The 21,548-nt window shown below is 40.6% G+C and overlaps 2 protein-coding genes across 3 annotated transcripts in view; one reads left to right on the top strand and one right to left on the bottom strand.

Annotated features, from left to right (window-relative positions):
* WNK2 (WNK lysine deficient protein kinase 2) overlaps positions 1-21,548 on the top strand; it is a 179,158-nt gene that overhangs the window by 2,828 nt on the left and 154,782 nt on the right. The window lies entirely within an intron of this gene.
* Positions 200-18,984, bottom strand: NINJ1 (ninjurin 1). Its single transcript, XM_080606532.1, has 4 exons — positions 17,567-18,984; positions 8,694-8,928; positions 5,285-5,446; positions 200-3,282 (listed from the first exon to the last, which is right to left on the bottom strand). Exons 1-3 carry the CDS (start codon positions 17,633-17,635, stop codon positions 5,292-5,294), a joined length of 459 nt encoding a protein of 152 aa, XP_080462658.1. The 5' UTR covers positions 17,636-18,984; the 3' UTR covers positions 200-3,282; positions 5,285-5,291.

Here is a 21,548-nt window from a genome sequence, read left to right as displayed (position 1 = left end):
ATACTCACTAGGATTTTAAATAAGCACCTGATTTAAAAGAATAATTATCATGTGATTAAATTATTTATACTTGAAATCAACTTGCAGATGCTTTTGTCTGATAAAAAATACATGACCTCTGAAGGCTTCAGACTTAAAACACAGATTGCATGTCTGAAGACATTTTGCAAATATTGCTTGATCACAACAAAACACACAGTAATAAACCAGCATATTTTTTATTAAAAAAAAAGACATTCAGTTGCAAGTAGAATACTGTTGATGTCCAGCACAGGCTCATAGTCAGATGGATGGCTTTACGAACAGGTTTTCATGTGTCTAGAACCAGAATAAGAGACCAGGCCTTCTGAAGTTGCAGACATCCCTGTTGTGATGCTGCAGTCATGCTTCCAGCAGCTCAGGAGGATGCAAGGCTTTTGTGTTGTTCTAAGGCTGGCTCCGGCAGATGCCAAGTGAGCAGACTTCTACCACCTTAATGCAGGTCTGTGTGTTCAGCCCCGGGCACTCAACAATGTTTTCAAGCTTGAGCATTTTTCTTTCCCTCCTGTATGGCCCAAAACTTGTCTTGCAGAGTCCATTGGAATCAGTAGTCGACACATCCATCACCTGGTGAATGCTTCACACTCCAGCGCTACATCTATAGTTATTTTTTCTCTGCTATGGTATAAGCAGCTGGGAGATGGGGTATACAAGCCTTGCTAGTTTCTGTTGGACGGCAGCTTAGTTGTGAGATGCTATAAGAACAGCTACTACTTTTTTCAGGGGAAACCTATTGTAATGGCTTCATTACTTGAATGACCTGAAATATTACAGACCAATAATGAGGGGAATAAAGTGGGGAAAGGAGCTGAGGGAGGATCTACAAAGCACTGAAACAAATGGAGGAGACGTGAAACAAATTCTAAATCTGGAGTTAATGAAAATCAGAGCTATGTGGGCAGTAGGGAGGTGAGTCTTGTCTTCCTGGTACATCTGTGCTGCAGCCCCATCTGACTGCTTTCAGGTGCTTCAGTGCTTATGAGAGAGGGCTGTGGCAACAAGTAGCACAGGTATAGAAAGCTACATTCAAAACTGGGCCAAATCATTACCAAATATAAATAGGGTAAGCAACAACAGAGCCTTTGTCTGCTTGTATCTGCCTTTAGGGTAGTAAGGACAAGTCAAAAATCAGGATTAACTAAGTGCCAGTAAAACATTTCTTCCTATTTTTCTCTTGCTTAAAAAATCCACAAAAACAACAACAACAAAAAAACACATGAAGATACAGATCTGGCAACAAAAAATATCTGATTCATACCTAAATTAAAAGCAGAGCACGTCAGAAATTATCCTTTTGGAGGGGCTATGTTATACCATGAAAGGGGTTGCGTTACAACACAAAGCAATGACTTCAGACATCCAACTGAAGTACAAAATTTCCTGTACAGTAAGAGAGGTTGATGCCTCCGAAGAGCCAATCCAGACTGAATCAGCTGCACAGACTGGCAAACACCCCAATGAATAAAAAGGTGGAAAGTAACAGGAATACATTCAAGGATCCTACTGAAATTACTGCCCAGTGTTGAACCATACACAAATTTCATGCTTGGAAGGGCTCTGCCTACAGTCACGTATTTTCAAAAAGGAAATGTTTTTAAGGTTTTCTGCACCACTGTTTGGCCAGTCAGTTCACTACAATACAGCACCGACACTGCTGTAACACAAGGATGTATGAACAGTCCTGCAACAGTTTGCTGGTTTGTAAAAATAAATAAGGAAAATTGTCCTGAGTACCTCTTTCAGTACTTGTTCTGAGCTATGTTTAAATTTGTACAATACACACAATTAAAACCATTGTTTGCCAGATATTGATTAAATACATGTTAAGTTAGAAATAAAGCAACCAAAAAATCAAAAAGAATGTCTATTCTCTTACTAATTGACAAGCTTCTGATTTGTTTTCTGTCAATAATTCCTATAGAACGTGTAAATAAAGATATGGTACATCAATTGCCCTTGAGATATAACTAAAGAGAAATGCTACCAATAAAAATTGTAAAGGAGATGAGATGCTTACACAGAAGTCAAACTTCTATAATTATGTGCAAGGAAGCATTTAAAAATTCATAGTAAGAAAAAGCATTAGTACAAATCTGCATCCACAAGTAAGCATGCTCTAGAAAACTAGGACTTTCCTGATTGCAGATGTAATACTTTGAAAATTTTAAAAAAGACTGAAAAGTTTTTGTTGTAGAAATTCTTATAACATACACCATTACTAGCAATGGTGTATTTAGAAAAAGTATCAGTCCCTGAGCCAGCAGGTAAGAACCTAAAAGATATTTTTATATATATATATATATAAAAAGTGATTTTAGCCATAAACTCATAAGAGTGACATAACTGCAGCAATGCATATCTTGCAAAGAGGAAAAGTAAGGGTTAAACATCTTTCAACTTACTCCTAGAATTGCTGACAGGCTCTCAGTACCAGTTTAGCAGGTGAAGATCACCTGTATCCTCTAGTCTTCCAGCTGGGCATAGAAAAGGTATCTGTTTTATCAGACTTTGCAGAAATATGTATAATGCACAGAATATGGAGTATCATGGTTAATAACAAAAAACGGAGCACTGAGGTTATCTGTGTATCTGTACACAGAGAAGGAAGCTTGAACGGTGGTCCACAGAAACATGACACATGACTATCTGTGAGAACAAAAACTGGCCAAAAGATAGTCAGCCATTTCTAGTTGTCTTATCATTGCTGTAGTTAAATAAAGGAACTGGGATGAGGGGGAGAAAACAAGACACAGCTACCTTTGAACACTGCAAGGGAAAAGCACTGTGCTATGGAAAACCATAGGTCTGGTGCAAAGTGAGTGAAATGAAGGACGATGGGGCCATGCTAGAACTGAAGGCCTGCAGTTTATCACTGTGAAAATGTCAACTTGCTGCGAAAGCAAAAGGCATGGAAAATGGGAAGTTCTGGAACCAGTGAAGTTCCACCAGTTGATATTACCTGTTTGAGTTTATGCCACTTTTCTGATTAACAATTAATCTACAAATTGAAATGACAATATCCAGAGAAGCAATGTCCTTGGGTCAAAATCATCCATTCCTTAGATGCCAAAAAATATAAATATTAACATATTGGAAAATTCTAGGTACACAGATGTGTTGCTTGTTGGAAACCTGAGAAAGCTGCCTCTGTAGGTCGTCATCCTCAGATATTTTTTTCTTGTGTCCAAGTATAACTGGCTCAAGTGCAAATGGCATCTATGGAAGAATGAATGCTTCATATCTCTGAAATGAGAAATGGATATTGGGATGTTAGTAATGCAGGAATTACAGTAAATGGCAAATTTGTCTTAAAGGGGGAATTCTTTTCTCTTTTGAAAAGTGTTCACAGTAAAGGTAAAGCCAGAAAATGACCGCTCATTTCTCTTGGGGATTTGAGATTATGGAAGCCCACTGTGAAAAAAGACACTTTTTTTTTCCAAGTTCCATTCAGATCATTATGGACAGGTATTTTTAACAGAGACAATATGCACAAGTGAGCCAGCAAATGGAAAAATCCAAAGCAACTAAACTTCCAAATTTAACAAATCTGGATTAAAAAGATGCAGATTCTAGACACCACATTTAGCCATTTTCTTAGGAAACTGCATGAAAAGCATGAAGGCAGGATCACACAGCTGGTGTTTTTTTTTACAGATGTAAACTTGCTTTAAGCATCTTTTGGTCTTGCCTCTACCCAAGTTTACATAAAATATCCGTTTCTCCATTATTGAAGCATGGAAAATTTATCAAATCAGTTTCAGCAGTAGATGCTGATCATGTTTATGTGTGTGAAGAAATGCTCTGGCTGTGCACATCAATATGTGGCCAGCTGTATGTGCTATTTCCAGCCTCTAGGCAGAACTGTGCTTCATGCTGTCATGGTGATCTCATCAGAGTTGCATGGGAACTGACTTCTTATTCCTACTAGGAATTCCATGGTCCTACTCATAATTAAATCACAAAACCCTCTGGGTTTAGAGTTTATGGATTGCAGAAGGAATCTGCAATCCACCCCCATCCATTCTGTTTAGAGTCCTGACAGATTTTTCTCTGGTTCCCATTCTTGTTAACTTTTTCTGTGTCATTCCTCTTCAGACTAGGAGTTTAAATGCCTTGTATTTTTTTTTTTTTCTGTGGAGTAAATTTATATAAAAATCAAATTGCCCTAAATTTCTAGCAGTGCTAATATAAGCAGAATGGGGTTTGAAAGTCTCTCAGTGTAAGGCCTTGAGTTAGTTCTTCCTAACAGGCAGTTTTCTGAGAGGACTTCATCTGGAAGTTCACTCAAACAGATGTTACAGGAATGGGTTGTGTGGTAGCCAGGGTACTGTGTCTTGCCAGGAAAATCAAGTAACTCCTTCAGTAGGTCTTATGAAGGTGATTTGAGATTTGGAAGATAAAAAGCCAGAGTAATGCTGGCCCACACAGACTTAGCACTGCTATTTTCAAGGCAGGCGTTGTTGGCCATAGTGCATCTTAGGTTGCAAGCCTGCAATTTAGGTTTTTCTTCTTAAATTGCTCATTATAGTTGACATTTATTTTGATTCTCACAATTTCTATATTTGTTTCTGTACAATCAGGTAATTTTTAAAATGCAGGTGGAAATAAACTTGTTCTAAATGACCATGTGTATCAAATAGTGATAGCGTATCAAACAGCGTTAGCACATGTCTTTGTGGGTTTAATGTCCCATAAAGTGAAAACCCTGCAACTTGGGAGGACAAAAAACACACTATCTGCACAGGAACTAAAGGGCTCCAATGATGTGTGGTGTGACATGTTGTTGGACTCGTTAGCTCTAGCAGTTCCCTGGCTAAAGATTTAAAAAATCAGTGGTAATAACAGACTGGATACAGTATGTTGCAGACCTTTCTTACAAAAACAAGACATTTAGAGGAAGCAGAGCATTATTTCCCTTCTTGGCTTCATCAGCAATGAGAAGGATTGGCTAAGCCAGAAGGAAGATCTTTACACTTCCTGTTTGTCAGGGACCCCTTGCATGTGTCACAAGGTAAGGTGCTGCCATCAACTTTCGAACTCCGTGTTTACAAATACACTGGAACAACATTAATAGTTCCTAGTAGCTTCAGCTTTTGCAAGTCTGAAGTAAACTTATTTATCTGTAAAGCCTAGAACTGTATAGAGAAGCTCACTTAGAGATAAGCTGTTTTTCAAGTTACACAACAGTGGGCACTGTTCTTTTGCACTATCTCCCCCTGTCTTACGGTGCAGAGCCCACACTCACCTTGCAGTTACTGCTTCGACGCCAACTCCACCATTGGCTTCTGCACTCCAAAGGCAGTGATAAAAATATTCACAACTACTATAATGAATACTAGTCCAGTTGTAAGGTTGTTGAGGAAATCCAGCTTATCATGTTTTGCAGGGTTGTTCAGGTCATATTTTACTTCAAAGAGAAAGGGGAAAAAAGTTTTAAGCATATGAATATTTCAAAATCCAGAATAAGTCTTCATTATTCATGTGGTTCAAGAATTTCTTCCACTGAGCTATTTGTACCAGTCATACTTAAAAGGGAAGTACAATTTTGCACCCTCAGTAAAAGTGCTGAGGAGAAGATCTTTAATCACAAGGTGCCTAACAGCCTCCCGTCATTAGCATCTAATCTCTGTGGATGCACAAAGGGAAGTAACGGTACACAGCATTACTGGGAACCTTCTGAGTTCTTGATCTCTTGAAATCTAGTTTTGTTGCAGACTTTAAGCATTTAAAAATAATTTCAGGCATGAATACATGAAGCCTGAAGTCCTTACAGGATGGAACGAAATTAAAGTTCCTACAGTGAAAATGCCACAGCCCTATATTTGGGTATGGTGCCCTTCCCTAGCTGTACAGTTTTTTCCCGATAGGTACAGCTTTTGCACCAATTCTGTTTTCAGAAAACAAGGGCATTATCTGTTAAACAAAGGAAGGTTTCAAAGCAGTGTAGCTGCAGTTCTTTTTACAGACAGCATCAGCTGTGTAAACATGTTCTTCTATTTCTTGCAGTTCTTTGATTAAACTGCTAATAGGAGTTAGGGAGGACCACACAAGGGAGATACTGTCTACTTTAAACTTTGATTCCAGGCTTTGTGAAAACCTTTGAGTTACATTGGACTGATAATAGACTTGATGATAGACTCAAACAAGTGCTTGTATAGGGCAGTAAGAAAGGGGGGGTGTGTGCTTGGCTGTCAATGTGGAAAAATTATGTGGAAAAACAGGATTTTTCTCTGCTGTTTTCCGGCAGTTAACAGTGTTGCAGCTCAGAGCCTCTGCTAAATTGCTTTGCTGGTCGGATGAATGCTGATGAATTCTGGAGCATGGTCTGAGATTGATTTCTGCGTATTTTTTTTAAGATGCTTAATTCTTAGGTGCATATAGTTCACTGGAACTTGTGAGTGCATGTGCAAGAAATGAGGGGGGAAAGTTTATACCTGACAAGTTTTCAGTAACATAAATAAAACTTTGAGCTCCTTCTGAAAGGCACATACGTAGACATGTAGGTTCTGGCTCTGCTGCAGGAGGTAAACTTTGTTTTTAACATAAAGCCCCTGTCAGCACTGCAGAATTTAATCACAGAACCAAGGCTTGCTGGCTCTTGGAATCAGTTAAGTAAAGGGGTGGCAAACATGTTCGTGATGCTGAAGTACTAAAAGCCAGGTACAGTTGGTGTTCTAATTAGGAAGTCTAATGCTGTTTTGGTTTCTGGGAAATCTGGGTGCCTGTTCAAGTCCTGTTTGCTGAAGCAGTGCAATCAAACATCACAGGGCAGTCAGAGCACTGAGGAGCAGTGTGGGGGAACTACCTGAACAGCTTAAGCTACTGCACACCTGTGTTGACACGAAATAACTTAAGCTCAGCAGTGCTTATCCCTGAAAATGAGTTGACACGTGTCTGTAAGGCATGTGGAGGCTAGCATTGTATCAGTACTAGGAAGGACTCCAGTACTTTCACCTGAATGAGGCAGAATAAATGAAATGCAACATTAATCCTTCAGTATGTAAGAAAAGCATTTCAGACAGCTGGCTGGTTTTAAAACAAAACCAAAGGGCAATAATGGCCTAACGTGTTTTGTGAGTTACGAAGAAATCATGCTGGAAGGAGAATTGACATTTTGAGAGCTGTCACTTTGACCACATAAAGATTAGAGGAAAAAATGTACTGCTCGTCAGTTTAGGTGGGGCTCTAAATTTTGAAGTAGAACTGCAGTAATCCTATCTTTGTTACTACAGTACTTCAAGTGACACTTTGTGGACATGTTCTTAAATTATTCTCTAAGTATTATAGTAGGATTAGATTACTACAGTTTCATGCTAACTGAACTATTTCAACACATTCTTTACTTCCAAAAGGTTAGGACTACCAAATGACTTTCAAGGACAAGTTTGCTGAACACTTCTCAAAATACTTGATTTTCGGAAAACCGCTTACGCTTTTTTTTTTTAAACTACCTATTCTGAATGTGTGATTATGGCAGGACAGGGCAGTACTTCAGGTGAGTTAAAGCCTCAACGCTGCTTTACTCCAAGAGGAAACACCTTCCCCAATATCATCAACTTGCTTTTTCCAATTCTCTTCTGGAATCTCTTCTGTGTCAGGACCTGGATTTTTGCCCTTGTGCCAACTTTACCAAATGCAGACACAGCTGTATTCAATCTCTTTCGTAAGAAAGAAAAAAAAAAAGCTATGTCAGCTGTTTATCAGTATTACAAGCCAGATGCATCCTTGTTTCCTGGGAACTTCCTTCTTGAATGCAAGGCTGCTGTTTTCAGTTGTGCTAAAAACTGGAACACAGAGCAAAAGAAAGCCAAAGGTGGTACCTATAATTTCACAAAAGCCATCTGTGAACGCTGGCTATCACCTTGTAGCATTGGTAGGCCCAGGAAGCTGCTCAGAGTGTTTTTTGATATTGTATGTCACTTCATATTTTTGACTAAAGCTATGGTATGTTCTTAGGGTGAAATTTTGCTCCAGCTAGCCTTTCTTTCTTTGTAGCTTTAATTTCAGTTTAACATCGGTTTGAAAAATGAGCAATAAGTATATTCCTATCATTCAGTGCCTATAGATTTAGGATGCTTTGAATAATTTCCTAAATTTAAAACTAAGATTTTTAACTGGTGCTAAATCAAACCTTTGATTTGATTGCAGATGCACAAACTAAAGACAATATGCAACACCAACATGAAGATGCACAATTCTGTCTTCATTTTTTTCCAAAGTTTCATGTTCACAATATCATAAGTGATATAAGAATATGACTGATACAGAAAAAATATATTTTGGTCATAAGATTAAGTAACAAGTCTTGCCAGAAACAGTATTATGCAACTAGGCAAAGTGCATGATCACGTCTGACCTACTAATGTTTCTTTTATGATATTTCATCACATTCCTTCCTCCTTCAGGCCTTCTGAAAAAAATATTCATGCTCTTGACAAATGAATATGAGGAAGCTGATCAAAACTGAAGATTCCATGTAAAGCTGCCTCTACTGGTTTTGTTGCAATATTTCTATGGCCTTAAAGGAAAATTTAATCAATTCTGAGGTAAAGACTTTCAAATACAATGGTCTATTTTTACCAATAGGGAATCTATATACACAGGTTGCATCCTATTAAAGAAATACCTCTGTGGTTCTTGCTGTTGCTACATACCAAGGAATATCAGAAGTATTCCCACCATAACTTGCAGTGTGAGTGACAGGCTGATGAGAACAATAAGCGGGATGTAGAATGAGAAAGAAGGTCCTTGCTCCATCACAGCTTTCAGCTGGGATGCATTGGCCATCAGCAGGGCAACATCCAGCATGCTCTCTGCAGCACTCTTCTTGTTTGCGTAGTGGTTGATATTCATAGGTCTATTTCTCTGGAACCACTGTGATGGTCTGTGCTAAAATTGGGAGAGGAAGAAAGGTTATTCACATCTACTTTAATTGGCGTAGCGCGTCAGAGACGGCTTAGTCCATCAACTGATTTCTGTAGTGATACTGATAGAGTAACAACACCGAGAATGTCGGTGCTTCTTTCACTGTTACCACTGACCTCCATCTGATAACAACCCAGTAAACTGTGCTTGTGCTAGGCTTCGGTAGCTACACTTTCTCCAGCTTGCTTCTAAATAGTCCCTGTTTCTACCCTGAGAAAAGGAAAGTCTGGAAAATCTGAGAAGTTTGCACTGAGAAAAGTTGGGAGGAAAAAACCCAACAAATTGCTGTAAATAACTTACTTCCAAAGGCATACTCAAAACTACAAATACTTATTAAATTCACTCTCTGCAGACATCATCATCCATTTACATAATTCTTTAATTACTCATGAGTCCTATTTTGAGGATTTATGTGGGAGTTGGCCTCTCTAAGAGCTTTGGTTGACCTCTTTTCCTTGAGCTTCTTATTCTGCCACACTACCTTCCAGGTCCATACACAGAGAACTGTTTTTCTGTTGAAATATCATACGACTGGTGGTTACCAAGCACCACCCAACTAACAGGGTAGCTTTTCTTTCCATTTTCTCATCAGCAGACTTATTCTGAATTCCCCAGCAAACAAACAGGGAAAGAAACACCTACTGCAGGGCAAAACCAGAGCTGCTAAGCCTGGAGGGATGGATAAAATGAGCGCTTCTTGATGATGATTCAGGTGACCTAACCTGGAATTCAACAGCATGTCTCCAGGGGATCCTACTTCTCTACAGGTTAGATGCAGCTTTGAGTACCTAGGCTAGACCTGGATGCATAACTCTTCGATGAAGGAAAATGAGGTGTGATGCCCTTCTGAAGTCTCTGAGCAGGTTAGGGACATCCTTCTTACTGATCTTGCTCCTAGACTTTATTTGTATATTAGTTTTAAAAATATAAGAGTACTCTTATTCTAGCTGACTTCTTCAAACCTGCTTCTTAGAGATTTTGTTACTGCACAAATATGTTCACACTTGCCAGAAAATACTGTGGAGAAAGTCTCTCTTAAAGGAGAAATGCAGAAAACACCCTCTAATAGCTTTCTTCAGCAGCTCTAATTACCATCAAATTTCCAACTTCAAAGCCAGGCTTGCCGCTGTCCAGACCTAAAAGCATTCTTTGGAATAGGACACACATTGATGCATAGAGCAAACATTCCCAGTTTTCCAGGGCATTCAAATGCCCTGCTTGACCTGTTTTCACCAGACACTCTGTAACCAACCTCAGTCTAAATATTTCACTGAGAGAAAAATACCATGGGGCAGCAGCAGGATTTTTCTGCAAGGGGAATGAAACCACGTAACTGTAGCTTCGTGCAGACAGCTTGTTTACTCAGACCTTGCTCAGGGAAGAGAATGGCTCTGAAACAGATAACAGCTTCAGGAAGGAAGAACTAGACACGCGTTTGGTTTTGTCTGTATCCCACAACCTAAAAATGAAATTTGCCTGGCTCAGGGGTCTGTCCCCACTTTGTCACCATTCCTCTCCCCAAGGAGTCTCCTGTTCCCACCCCCGGCTCCATTAAACTGCTCTAACGTTTGGATACTTACGAACAAATACTGTAATTCCAGTATAGCATCCACCACAAGCACCACAACAGCTGTGGGTGCTTTCTTCCTCACAAAGAGCAGCATGAAATATGCTGGTAGTAGTCAGGAGAAAAATCTAGGCTCAGATTTTTTTACTGTTTATCATATAGTTTAAAAAAAAAAACAAACAAATGCACTTTACTCTTGCCTACACAATATGTAAAAGGGTAGGGAATTGCATGTAACAGTAGAACTTAATTTCTGGGCATGAATTTAAAAAACTCTTCTTGGTAGACTGCAGAAGTAATATGATCTACTCTGTTGTACGTTCCTGTTAGAGGACGGATTTTTCCTATGCCTAGTAGCTACTTACTTACTGCCTGCCAAAAATAGTGACTCTAAGATATCCAAGTTTACTGGGGTGCAATATGTATGTAACACAGGCAAGCACTGCACAGGTAGCTGTGGCTCTGGCCTTAATCCCAAGGGAAGGGGACTACAGTGAAGACCCGATGACCGTTTTCACTCAATGCAGAAATGTGATGGTAAGGTTGACTTGGCTCTCTTCGTTTGGTGATATAGAAGAGCAAGCAGTCTGAGCTGCATCTTCCTTTGTTACATCTCTGGCTGCAACATAAGACTGTGTAAACAACAGAACACAATCGCTTCTGGGGCAGATACACTGCTGCATAGTCAGGACCTTGCTGTTTGTTAATCCTCAGTTTCTGCATGGCTGGGTTGCGCACAGTAGCCCACAGCGTTTGAACTGTTGTGGAAGCGAAAGTTGAGTCACTTCTGAACTCTGATAAAATGAGAAGGCTTCCATGCTAAGGCAAAACTTCTTATTCCAGCACCACAACGCAGTTATTTACTAGGCTTAGATTCCCAAACCCGGCATTTTACTCTGCTAGGAGGCTTTCAACCAGTGCTCCTGACAGCAGAGCAGTTCTCAGTCGGAACGGGGTGCACAGAGGACTGAGACCTCGGTTCTACTGCACAGAGGGTTTTCTCAGCCTCCTGCCAGGAAAAAGGATGTGCAATCATGGAAGCCCCAGAAATGATCATTTCCTGTTTCTTAAGAAATGGAGCCTCCTGTCTCGCGATGGAAAACCATAAAACCCAACAAAATGCAAATTAGCATTGACTTCTGGAAGAACTTGAAGGCAACTGCCCCAAGTACTAGAACACATACAGTCAGTACTCTGCCAGCAGCTCTTAACAACAGACTACATGTTGGACAGCAAAATATAGACAGGCAATGAAAGGAGAGCTGTTGCCTTAACCCCAGGTTAATGACAGTTCTGTACAACAGAAATTACATGGGGACTTTGTTACGTGGCGTTATGGTTTCAGGGAGATCCCAGGCGTGCGGCCACACGTGCAGTCTGCAGTACCGAGCTGTGCTATTATCACCCAGGGGGATGCAGGCAGGGGGCGTGAAGCTTCTGGAGACTTCCTGTGGTGCATGCAAGGTACAGCTTTCCTGCAGGCGCCACTTGGCAAGAGATCAGCATGTGTGCCATGCAAAGGGAGCCCTGCGACCTGCCTCAGTCGTGATGCAATCACAGCACCTGACCTGGCTCTCAGCAGTCAAGACTGCCTGCTACAGACCGAGCTGATCCCTGCAGCTGGTGTTACCAAGGGAGGCTGAGGAAAACCAGCATGTGTTCATAGGTGCCAGCACCTGAGCTGTATGTGGCTGGAGCTGCTGTATCCTGCTACTGTCAGCAACAGCCTGATCTCGGGTCCTGTCCCCCTGGAGTACAGCAATCTTGGAAGAGCTTGATCTCACGCAGCTCAGCACCTCTAAGGCAGCAGGCTCCGTCTGCTTGCCTGGCACACTGCAGTTTGCAAGGGTGAAGCTAGGATGCTGCATCAGAAGTTGGCATGTTTTTGCTTCTAAAAGATCAAACCTGATGTTTCTTCCTTCATGCCAGCATTGAGTGTTACTGGACAGGTAGTCCTAGTGACAACCGCTTTGGTCCAGGCTTTGCCTCTGCTTTGCTTTACTACTTGTCTTAACAGTACACCCGGAATAACTGAGTCCCTACAGAACACAGAAAGGATTTATTCATTACTTTTATTTAAAAATAAATAAAAAGGGCACTGAGGTAGATGTCCTTAGATGCTGAGTTTGATGAATCACTTCTAAGGTGCACCTGATGATTCAACAGGAAGGGAACAGTGCTGAAAATGGAAACATCTGAAAACAAATAATGAAGTATCTTTGCTAAATACAGTGGCTTGTTATAGTAAGGATTTCTGCTTCTATTACAGCAGTAAATCATTACTAGTGACAAAATTTATATGGCTGTTTGCTGAACAGGATATTTATCAAACACTAGTGACTGCTGAAGTAGTCAAATTAAGGTGTTGGGAGTCCGACAAAAAAGGAAACTCAGACAAACAATTTGTTTTCTTGTTCAACTTGAATTCTGAGTTCCCCAAAATGGTACCAGTTAGTCTGCCAGGAGCAGACAGGTGGAGTTTTTTACATGCCAGTCATCTGGAATTCACAGAGGAAAAAAGCAGTAATGAAAATGAAGACTATTTTGCACTTGTATTTTAAAACTTTTAAACTGCAAATTTTTAGGATTCATTCCTCTTCTGGGATGTTCCTAGGTACTCCACTGAGCTTCTTGATTTTTTTCTAATATATATATTTTTTTCTAAATGTACTACTTTAAGTGTCAAAAAAATAATAATCTGAGACAAATATTGCCTGAGCTAATAGGACCTTGAAGTTTCCAAGTTAAGAGCCAGATCAGTTATGAACGCTGAACTGAGTGTGACTGCTCTTGTGAATGGAATTACCAGGTATCTGCAGTAGCGCAGGATTGTTTACTGTTTTCTAAATGAATCACCTAGAATAATGGTATTTTGCAGTTAGCAATGTCCAACTTCCCAAAATTATACCTAGAATGAGAAACTGCAAGGCATACATCAGAAGTATACCCTGACTTCCTTGAATCTTGATTTGCCATTGTCATTGCAGCTACTTAGTATCCGTTGGGACTGCAGGACCCAGAGCTCAACTGTTTTGCATGTCAGGTCTGGCAGGTCATATCTGGGTTCCTAAAATATACAAATACTTATTTTAATATACAGATACAGGTGTTTGCACTAAATATTTTCATGGTATTCTAATTTCTAATTCTAATATTTTGTAGTAGAATGCCTTTATTAAACACAGGAGACCCACAGTTTTGTATGGGATGATCGGGAAAACAATCCTAATTAATTATTGTTTATGCATTCAGGACAAGGTTTCCAAGACCTGTGCTTCTGATTAATGACACCTGCCTTACACTGTCAGAAGGTTCCTCACCTTCAAGTATACCTACTCTGAAATAGTCTTAAATCTTTGCCTTGCTCTAATTCTGCATTCTGTTTTCTTTCTAGTTAAGGTTAGTGACTGCTGCAATTGTAGAGCAGTTTTTAGGCACTTAGTAGTCAAACAGGCTTGATTCAAAGTGAGATGGGATGATCTTTTGGTCTGGTTATTGATTGGTATAACCTCTGGGTTTGTAATGGCACTGAGCACGCTTCCTTAAACCCTTGCATTTAGGGACAATCCTAATTTTAAAATAATGGAAACATGCTAAGTAACAACAAGTGCAAATATAAGGCTGTGTCACGCTGACCTCAGTGAACTGTTCTTTGTGTTTTGCAAGTCTTCCTCATTAAAGATACTAAAAACCTCTCGCCTAAAAATTATTTTTTTTAATTTTTTTTAAGTATTCATCTTTAAGAAAACACTGTTTGGCAAACTTTTCCAGACCTTTTCCAGCACAAAATTCCAGTAATGTCATGAAAAGGATCAGGCACAAAAGAAATTATGCAGAACTAAAATGGAACACAATTTCAGAACTTTTATTTTTTCTAAGGTTAACCCTAAAGTTGTAGAATTGAACTACTAACTTCATATAGTTATTTACTAATAACGACAGACGTAGAATTTGTCTACATCTCCATCACCTGTGTAGTAGAAATGTAATGGGTCAATATGTAGCCACTGAAGTCAGACTTCCCCTGTTTCGGAGAATTTTATTATCCAGAAAATTTGAGAAAATATTCTACAAAGAAATGAAATGTTCTTCCAAGAAAAATATTTGAAGCTATACCAGTTGTACACTGGATGATTAGATACTTTGTACCCCTACTTGGAAAGATGTGAATTCTTCTCCCAGTAAAACTTTAGAGCACTTGTTCAACTGAGCACTGACTCATAAAAAAAATCCCTAAATCTGGCACTGAATCATCAGTTACATTTCCTGTAGGAATTCCATCCGGGGGAGGGAGGGATATCTGTCCATTCAAGTACTAACCTAGCATAACACTACCTAGCTTGTGAGACTGCTGGAAGCACATGTTGACACGGTGTGTTTGCAGGTAATGGAAAAACACAAACCCACCTCAGCCTGTGTTCATAGACAGCATTGATCGTCTAGCATCTTTAAAAGCCTGCACTTAAGAAGAACCATGCTGTATATGGAAAAACAGAAAATGCAAGTATGACTTAAAAAAGTGGTAGCCGTGCTGATTGCTAAACACCTAGTATGAAAAAGAGAAAAGTACAGTCATGTTAGCTCAGGGCAGAGCACTGTTTTCCTAAAGCTATACACGTTCCAGGACCAAGTCAGAATATTTTACTCATTTAATGACTTGAATAATCAGCACACCTGATGACTTTATGAAATGAAGTTATAAACTAAACTCATCTGTACGGCTATTTAAATAGAAGATGTCTTTAGTACTAATTTGTGTTGCATTACTACTGCTTTTTCCAGTGATTGGGTCTTATAACACCGCTGCCTGTCTTGTGCTGCTAAATCACTGTTTGTCCTAGCTACTTAAATACAAATAATTATCATTGATACGGGAGTTTAAATTTGTAATACACACTGCTTTGGCACAGGCAATTTCATTCTATATGCAGTAGAACTAGGTTACTACAAATCTCAAGTTTGTTCCTTGCACTATAATGCCAAGAAACTGCCATGTCCCAAAATTACTTATGAATTAACATATAATCTTGAATACATTTTTAGCAACAACTTGATAATACAAGCCAAATACTACACAGATATTCTCTTCTACTACCCAATTCTTGTTCACCTTTTTCATAGTTCTTGAACTATTTCAGCTGGCATTTGTCACTATCATGGAAACACTAAACTAGCTTTCACAGCATGGCAGCTCTAGACTGTTTCAATATGGAGCATGAATAAAGAAAGCAAACACAGGAACATGAAAAAACTGTTACTATCTGCATTTGTATGAACAGACCCTTTGCACAAAAGGCCAAGCACTTCTGCCAACTGTAATTATTCCCATTACACAACAAGATGTGCCAGGCCGAGCCAGTACTAGAAGCCGTGAGTTTCTTGCTCCTAAAAGTGTGACAGCTGGTGAGAAAAAATTATCTGAATTAATGACTGAGTTAAAATAAACCACATCTAGAATGTGTGACAACTCATTCAGAATAACAGTGGGCTCAACTTATTTTTTCCTAAAATTCACGCGCTTCTACAATGTTTTGAAGGTAAGACAGCCATACCTGCATCTTGTATCAGTTAGCCTAAAAGGTATTCAGGAAGAGAATGATGCTCAAGAGAATGTATTTAGCAGAGAAGACAGATGCTAGGAAGGGCAGTGAGCACTCCAGGCCTGCCAAAGATACGCTGCAGCATTCCTAAGAGCAGGCACCTATGCTCGTTTGACTCCAGTAACTGCAGGTTGAGGACCCATGGCTTTGTAGCCTCCCCAGGATCAGCTGGCTACAGAGTTGGGGCATTCTTTTCTTTGTGTGAATTGCAGACTTGATCAGATCTACTATTCAAAACTTGTTTTTCAAGAATTCCGTCCCTGTTTGTTTCACCTTGTATATCCTCCTTTGAATGTCTTTTAGAAAATGAAAAAAGTGTCATTGCAATATGGGAATGTCTCCCTGCTTAGTCTTTACGTGATACTTCCAGTTTTTATTGGAAAGATATAATGATGGTTGCTTGCAACTGGAGATGAAGCAAGACAGGAAAGTCACAAAAATTCTTAGAGCAGACCAAGACAAAAAAAAAAGTCCCTATTACTTGTACTTGTGATGCAATCACAACTGTTTAAAAATTAATTGCTAGGAATTCAGGGGCTTGAAGGAAATCTCTTCAGCCTGTCAGTTTCACATTCATGTCCCAGCACTGATTCTCTTTAGGTACTTTCCAGGATTCATTAAAACCAGATATTTTTTTCTGGTCTGGCATTCGTGGCTGCAGGAGGTTGTGGGGAAGGGAAGGAAGGACAGAGCTGCTGCACAGTCCCTGCTGTCTGCCTCTAACCAGAAAGTTTTACTAGTGACATAGATGGTGGTTTAGTGTAACTGCTTCTATGTGGCAGTCCTAGGCTGGAATAAAAGCTGCTTTTTAGAGTTTAGTCCCTTCCAAAACAACATGAAAGATGCTCTTTTACCAGTTTGGCTTTTCAAAAAAGTGGCATACTTGGAAAACATCCTCTGTGTGTAAACAGAATATGGGATAAAATGCTTTCCAGTGAACATCTCTAGGCATGTTTTGACTACATGGAGTAGTAAAAAGCTGTGCTCTTCTCTTGGTTTTATTTGGGTTTTGTTTGGATATATGGAAACACCAGCACGCAGCCCCTGCCCTGAGGCAGTTCCTCCCGTATCTCCTGTGTGGACATCTCTGATCTTCTCCATCCCCTCCCACATCACCTGTATGAAAAAACCCTCCCCAGGAAGAAATCCGTCTCCATACAGGGATTTTGTGCGGGGAGGCCGCCTGACAATTTAGGAACGAAGCAGTCACCGGGGCTCAAAAGGATTCGCTCAGTCTTTTGCTAGCCTGTCTTTGAATCAAAACAAAATGGGAGGCTGGCAGCGGCACCCCCACTCCGAGAAGGGGCCGAGCTGGAGGAGAAGGGTTAAAGAAACGTGAAGGGCGCCCTTTATGCCTTGCTGACGGCACCGAGCCCCCCGCAAGCCCCTGCGCGCTCCCCCCGGACCCCTCCCCGGCCCCGCTGCCCGGCCCTACCCGCTCGGCCGCCGGCTCCGCGCCCTCCGCCTGCCCGTTGAGCTCGACGGTCTCGCCGCCGGAGTCCATCGCGGCTCCCCCGAGCGGCCCAGGGGAGGCCGCTGCCGCCCGCTGAGGGAGCCCCTTTTGTCCCGGCCGCCCAGGGGAAAGTTTCCACTGAGGGAGGGAGGGAAGGAGCAGGCGCGGCGGCCGCCGCCCCTCACACACAACACACCGCCCCGGGGCCGGGTTTCCAGGCCGCTGCCGGCCCGCCCGGGGCAGCGAAGGCAGCCAGGCGGGCTGAAAACTCGCTAAATCCGATCTGTAGGCTGCTCCGAGTGAGGCTGGAGGAAGCAGTGAGGAGCCCCCGAGGCCTTCCTGCCGAGTGAGGGACCTGGCGGCACCGGGCCGCGGCTGCCCCTCACGGACAGCCTGGTCTTACACCAGCACCTCGGCCTTACCAGCGGTGTTGGCCACGAACCCTAGCGCATGTTACTCTGGGGACGATTGCAGATAAAACGTATTTTAGAAAGCTCTTAACTAATATTATTGACAAAATTAAAAGCTAGGTGTTTTTGTTACGTTTTCTTGGGTTTGGTTTTGTTGGTTGGTTTTGGAGAGTTCTGTCATCATCAGTGTGTTCAGGTTTTCAATCTCACTGCACTGTTTTTTCTCTCTAGACTCATCTCCCACCTGTACCGCTGCAAAGAGTGCACGCGAAAACAATTAATGTGCAGATCTGAGGTAGAGGGACATGCACAGAAAACAACATAACCAACAATTACTGCAGTCCAGTAAAGTAAGCCTAAAGTAAGAAACAAAGAAAAACAATATAAATTACATTTTAAAATGTTATTTTTATAAGCAACCCTTTTTGCTATTTAAATTTAACAGTGTCCAGTATATAGACAGTGTAGAATATAAACACACACAGAATACAAAGCATAAAGGTCTTTTGCCAGACCTTACTCATGTAAAGAGGTGATGCAGAAGCATTGGTACCTATCCCTTTATCACCTAGATTGGTAGGATTTTTGCATAAGCAAGCCCTGTGAAGGGAAAGCTGCAGTTGTGTTGCTTAGTGCAATAAATGCAAAGCTGTTGGACCTATGCTTGTGAACAGATTGCAGTTGTGAAAGCAGGTCTAGACACTTTGCTGTTCTCGCTTTACAGCAGGTGTGCTTGGGAATTTGGCCTTAGTCTAAGTCTCACAAATGAGGACCAAAACCATGCCCTATCTGCAAGGAGGGAAGGAAAATCAGTTGTGCAGGAAGGATGTGCAGTTCACTTCAAGAGGTACTCTAGATGGATTTGGGCAGAAGATATATATGAGGTCTTGGACTGCAGAATGGGTCTGTCTGAAAATGTAGACTTAGACTTTAAGTACTTTGACACATCAAATAAAATTCGCTATCGTATACCATATCACTGCAGCTTTTTTTCATGCAGTGGATGTTAAAAGGTTACTGAGTGGATATAAGAGTGGAACTGTGGTGATCATTGTAAAAATGTATGAATCTTTGTGATTTTTTTAAAGTCCTTTGAACAGTCTTCAGTGGAATTTGGTGAAAATTCATACTGTTCTCAGCATTAATCTGCACTGACTCTTCATTGATAACTTTTGGTTTTGAGTTCACAATTATTTTATTTTTTATTAAAGCAGACATAATTGGTGACTGAATCCATTTTTAGTTTCCATGGAAAAGCATATGGACAACCAGATGTGGGTAGTCACAAATTAAGCACAAGTTAGGCTTCCAGTCTTAATGCTAAAGGTCACTGAATTTTGCATTTGACTGTACTTAGGAACATATTGAATTGATAATTAACTTTTGTCTTATGAAATCCCGTTGACACTGTGTACGCTTTCAAGTTAATTGTCTTGACACACCACACACCAAACATTTAATTGGACTTTATAGGAATTCCTCGTCCATCTTGTTTCCTAGTCGCCTTCTCTGCCTCATTTTAGAGTGGTGGGCTGGAAAACACTTTGAGAGAAAAATAAAGTTTTGTTATTATAGTCCTTGGAAAATGGAAGAAACGATGTATTATGAGAGCAAAGATATATTTGTATCTCTTCTTACCCTGAGGAGAATCTACAACAAAAGCAGAAGAATGAACATAAACTGAAAAAACATTCCTTGAATCTTTTTTTGAATGTTGAAACCTTACCTGCAGTGTTTCTAGTGGATGGGCATACCACAGTAATTGTTCAGGGGGTGTTACAGCATGCCAGGGTAGGCACAATTATTTTGTCCAAGTATAAGCGTGGTTAAGAGGTGACACTGGGGCAACTTTGAAGCAAAGCTATAAATATACCATGTTGTCAGTTCCTAGCAAGTCCAAGGCTTGAAAAAGCATTTTACTTTCCTTAGTTGTAGGGTTTGTAGTAGCTGAATTTGGGTAATGTACTCAACTAGGCTATCATTTATCAGACATGTTAGCAGTTAATTTTACAGTAATTAAATATGCTTGCCCATAATTGCTGTTGTATTATTGACAAGAAAAGCTGGTTGGAATCCTCTCCAGCCCCAACTGTCTAGTGACATTTTCAGAGATACTGAATAATTTTAACTGCCCCTTTTTAATCTTCTGTAGCTCTTAAGCCTAAAAATTAGAGATCTGCTCTCTGTAGGTGACACTTAGAAGTGGGAGTGTTGAGTTATTCCTTCTCTATACTATCTCACTTTTGTATTGCACAGTCATGTACCAAAGAGATTTATGAAAAATAGGACCTGTTGTTATTAGTCTTATGGGAAATGGGTGTAATCTCACCGGAACCGAGAAACAGCTTAATCTGAGTCTGTGAAATTACCTGTGAAGCAGTATTCACATATGGTCTGAAGCAGTCAATTCTGCACTGCATCTTTATATTGCAGTGCTCCTCAACTCAGTGGCAATTTTTGACATTTTTTTTCTGTTATCGAACCCTTGAGAACCTAGTTCTGCTGGTTAAATAATAATAATAAAGATTATATTTTGCTGCATACAAAAAGGACTCTGTGCTCCCCATAGAAAAATAGTTGAGGTCTCAAGGTGGTGGCTAAAGAAGTAAGAGACTGGTGATGTGATCAGTCTGCAGCCATGTAAATGAAGCAGCAAGACAATACTGTGTGGGAGGTCATTCTTGTTTGTGTGTGAATTTGAGCATAGTCATTATAAAATGAGAACTCTGCAAATGTTATCACATGAGGATGAGTCAGGATTTTTCGTGAGCATCATGCAGAGCAGATTCTGGAGGGTGCAGAATGTGTCCTCGGGACCGCTGTCAGAATGGCTGTTGAAACCTGGATGGCAATTTTCAAGAGAAAAGATGTAATGCTCTTAATCCTTGTACCTTGGCCATGAAATTAATTAGTAGTCTGTATTAGACTCCAGACCTTGGTCATGGTTAAATGTTTTTATTTTTTTAATTATTTTTTCAAAATTACTGTGACGACTGTGACAGGCACAGAATGACACTAGAACACTAATGAAACCTAACTGGAATAATAGAATGGCTATGATTCATATGTTTCTCATAATAGCTAGAAAGGATATGTATTTCCATTAAAATTCCATTATTTTTTTCTTTTTGTAACTAGGATTCATGTCCTCTGAGTGCTATTAACACAGAATCATAAAGGTTGGAAAAGACCTCCAAGATCGTCTGTTCCAACCATCCCCCTACCACCAATGTCACCCACTAAACCATGTCCCTAAGCATCACGTCCAACCTTTCCTTGAACATCCCCAGGGACGGTGATGCCAACACCCCTGAGCAACCCGTCCCAATGCCTGACTGCTCTTTTTGAGGAGAAATGTCTCCTCATTTCCAACCTGAGCCTCCCCTGGTGCAACTTGAGGCCATTCCCTCTTGTTCTTTCACTAGTTATCTGCGAGAAGAGGCCGACCCCCAGCTCCTCACACCCTCCTTTCAGGTAGCTGTAGAGAGCAATAGGGTGTCCCTTGAACCTTCTCTTCTCCAGTCTTCTCCAGACTAAACAACCCCAGATCCCTC

Source organism: Anser brachyrhynchus, assembly GCF_964034855.1.
Source record: "Anser brachyrhynchus genome assembly, chromosome: 10".
NCBI classification, from domain to species: Eukaryota; Metazoa; Chordata; class Aves; order Anseriformes; family Anatidae; genus Anser; species Anser brachyrhynchus.
Note: the sequence above shows the minus strand (reverse complement) of the source record. Positions and strands in the feature narration are given on the sequence as shown.

What these genes read in the sequence shown, in the direction of transcription:
- NINJ1 (XM_080606532.1), bottom strand. Translation starts at nt 17,635, where the DNA reads ATGGACTCCGGCGGCGAGACCGTCGAGCTCAACGGGCAGGCGGAGGGC. An exon ending in CGGAGCCGGCGGCCGAGCGG is followed by an intron (nt 8,929 to 17,566) that starts GTAGGGCCGGGC and finishes TCCCAATTTTAG; the next exon opens with CACAGACCATCACAGTGGTT. An exon ending in AATACTTCTGATATTCCTTG is followed by an intron (nt 5,447 to 8,693) that starts GTATGTAGCAAC and finishes TTCTCTTTGAAG; the next exon opens with TAAAATATGACCTGAACAAC.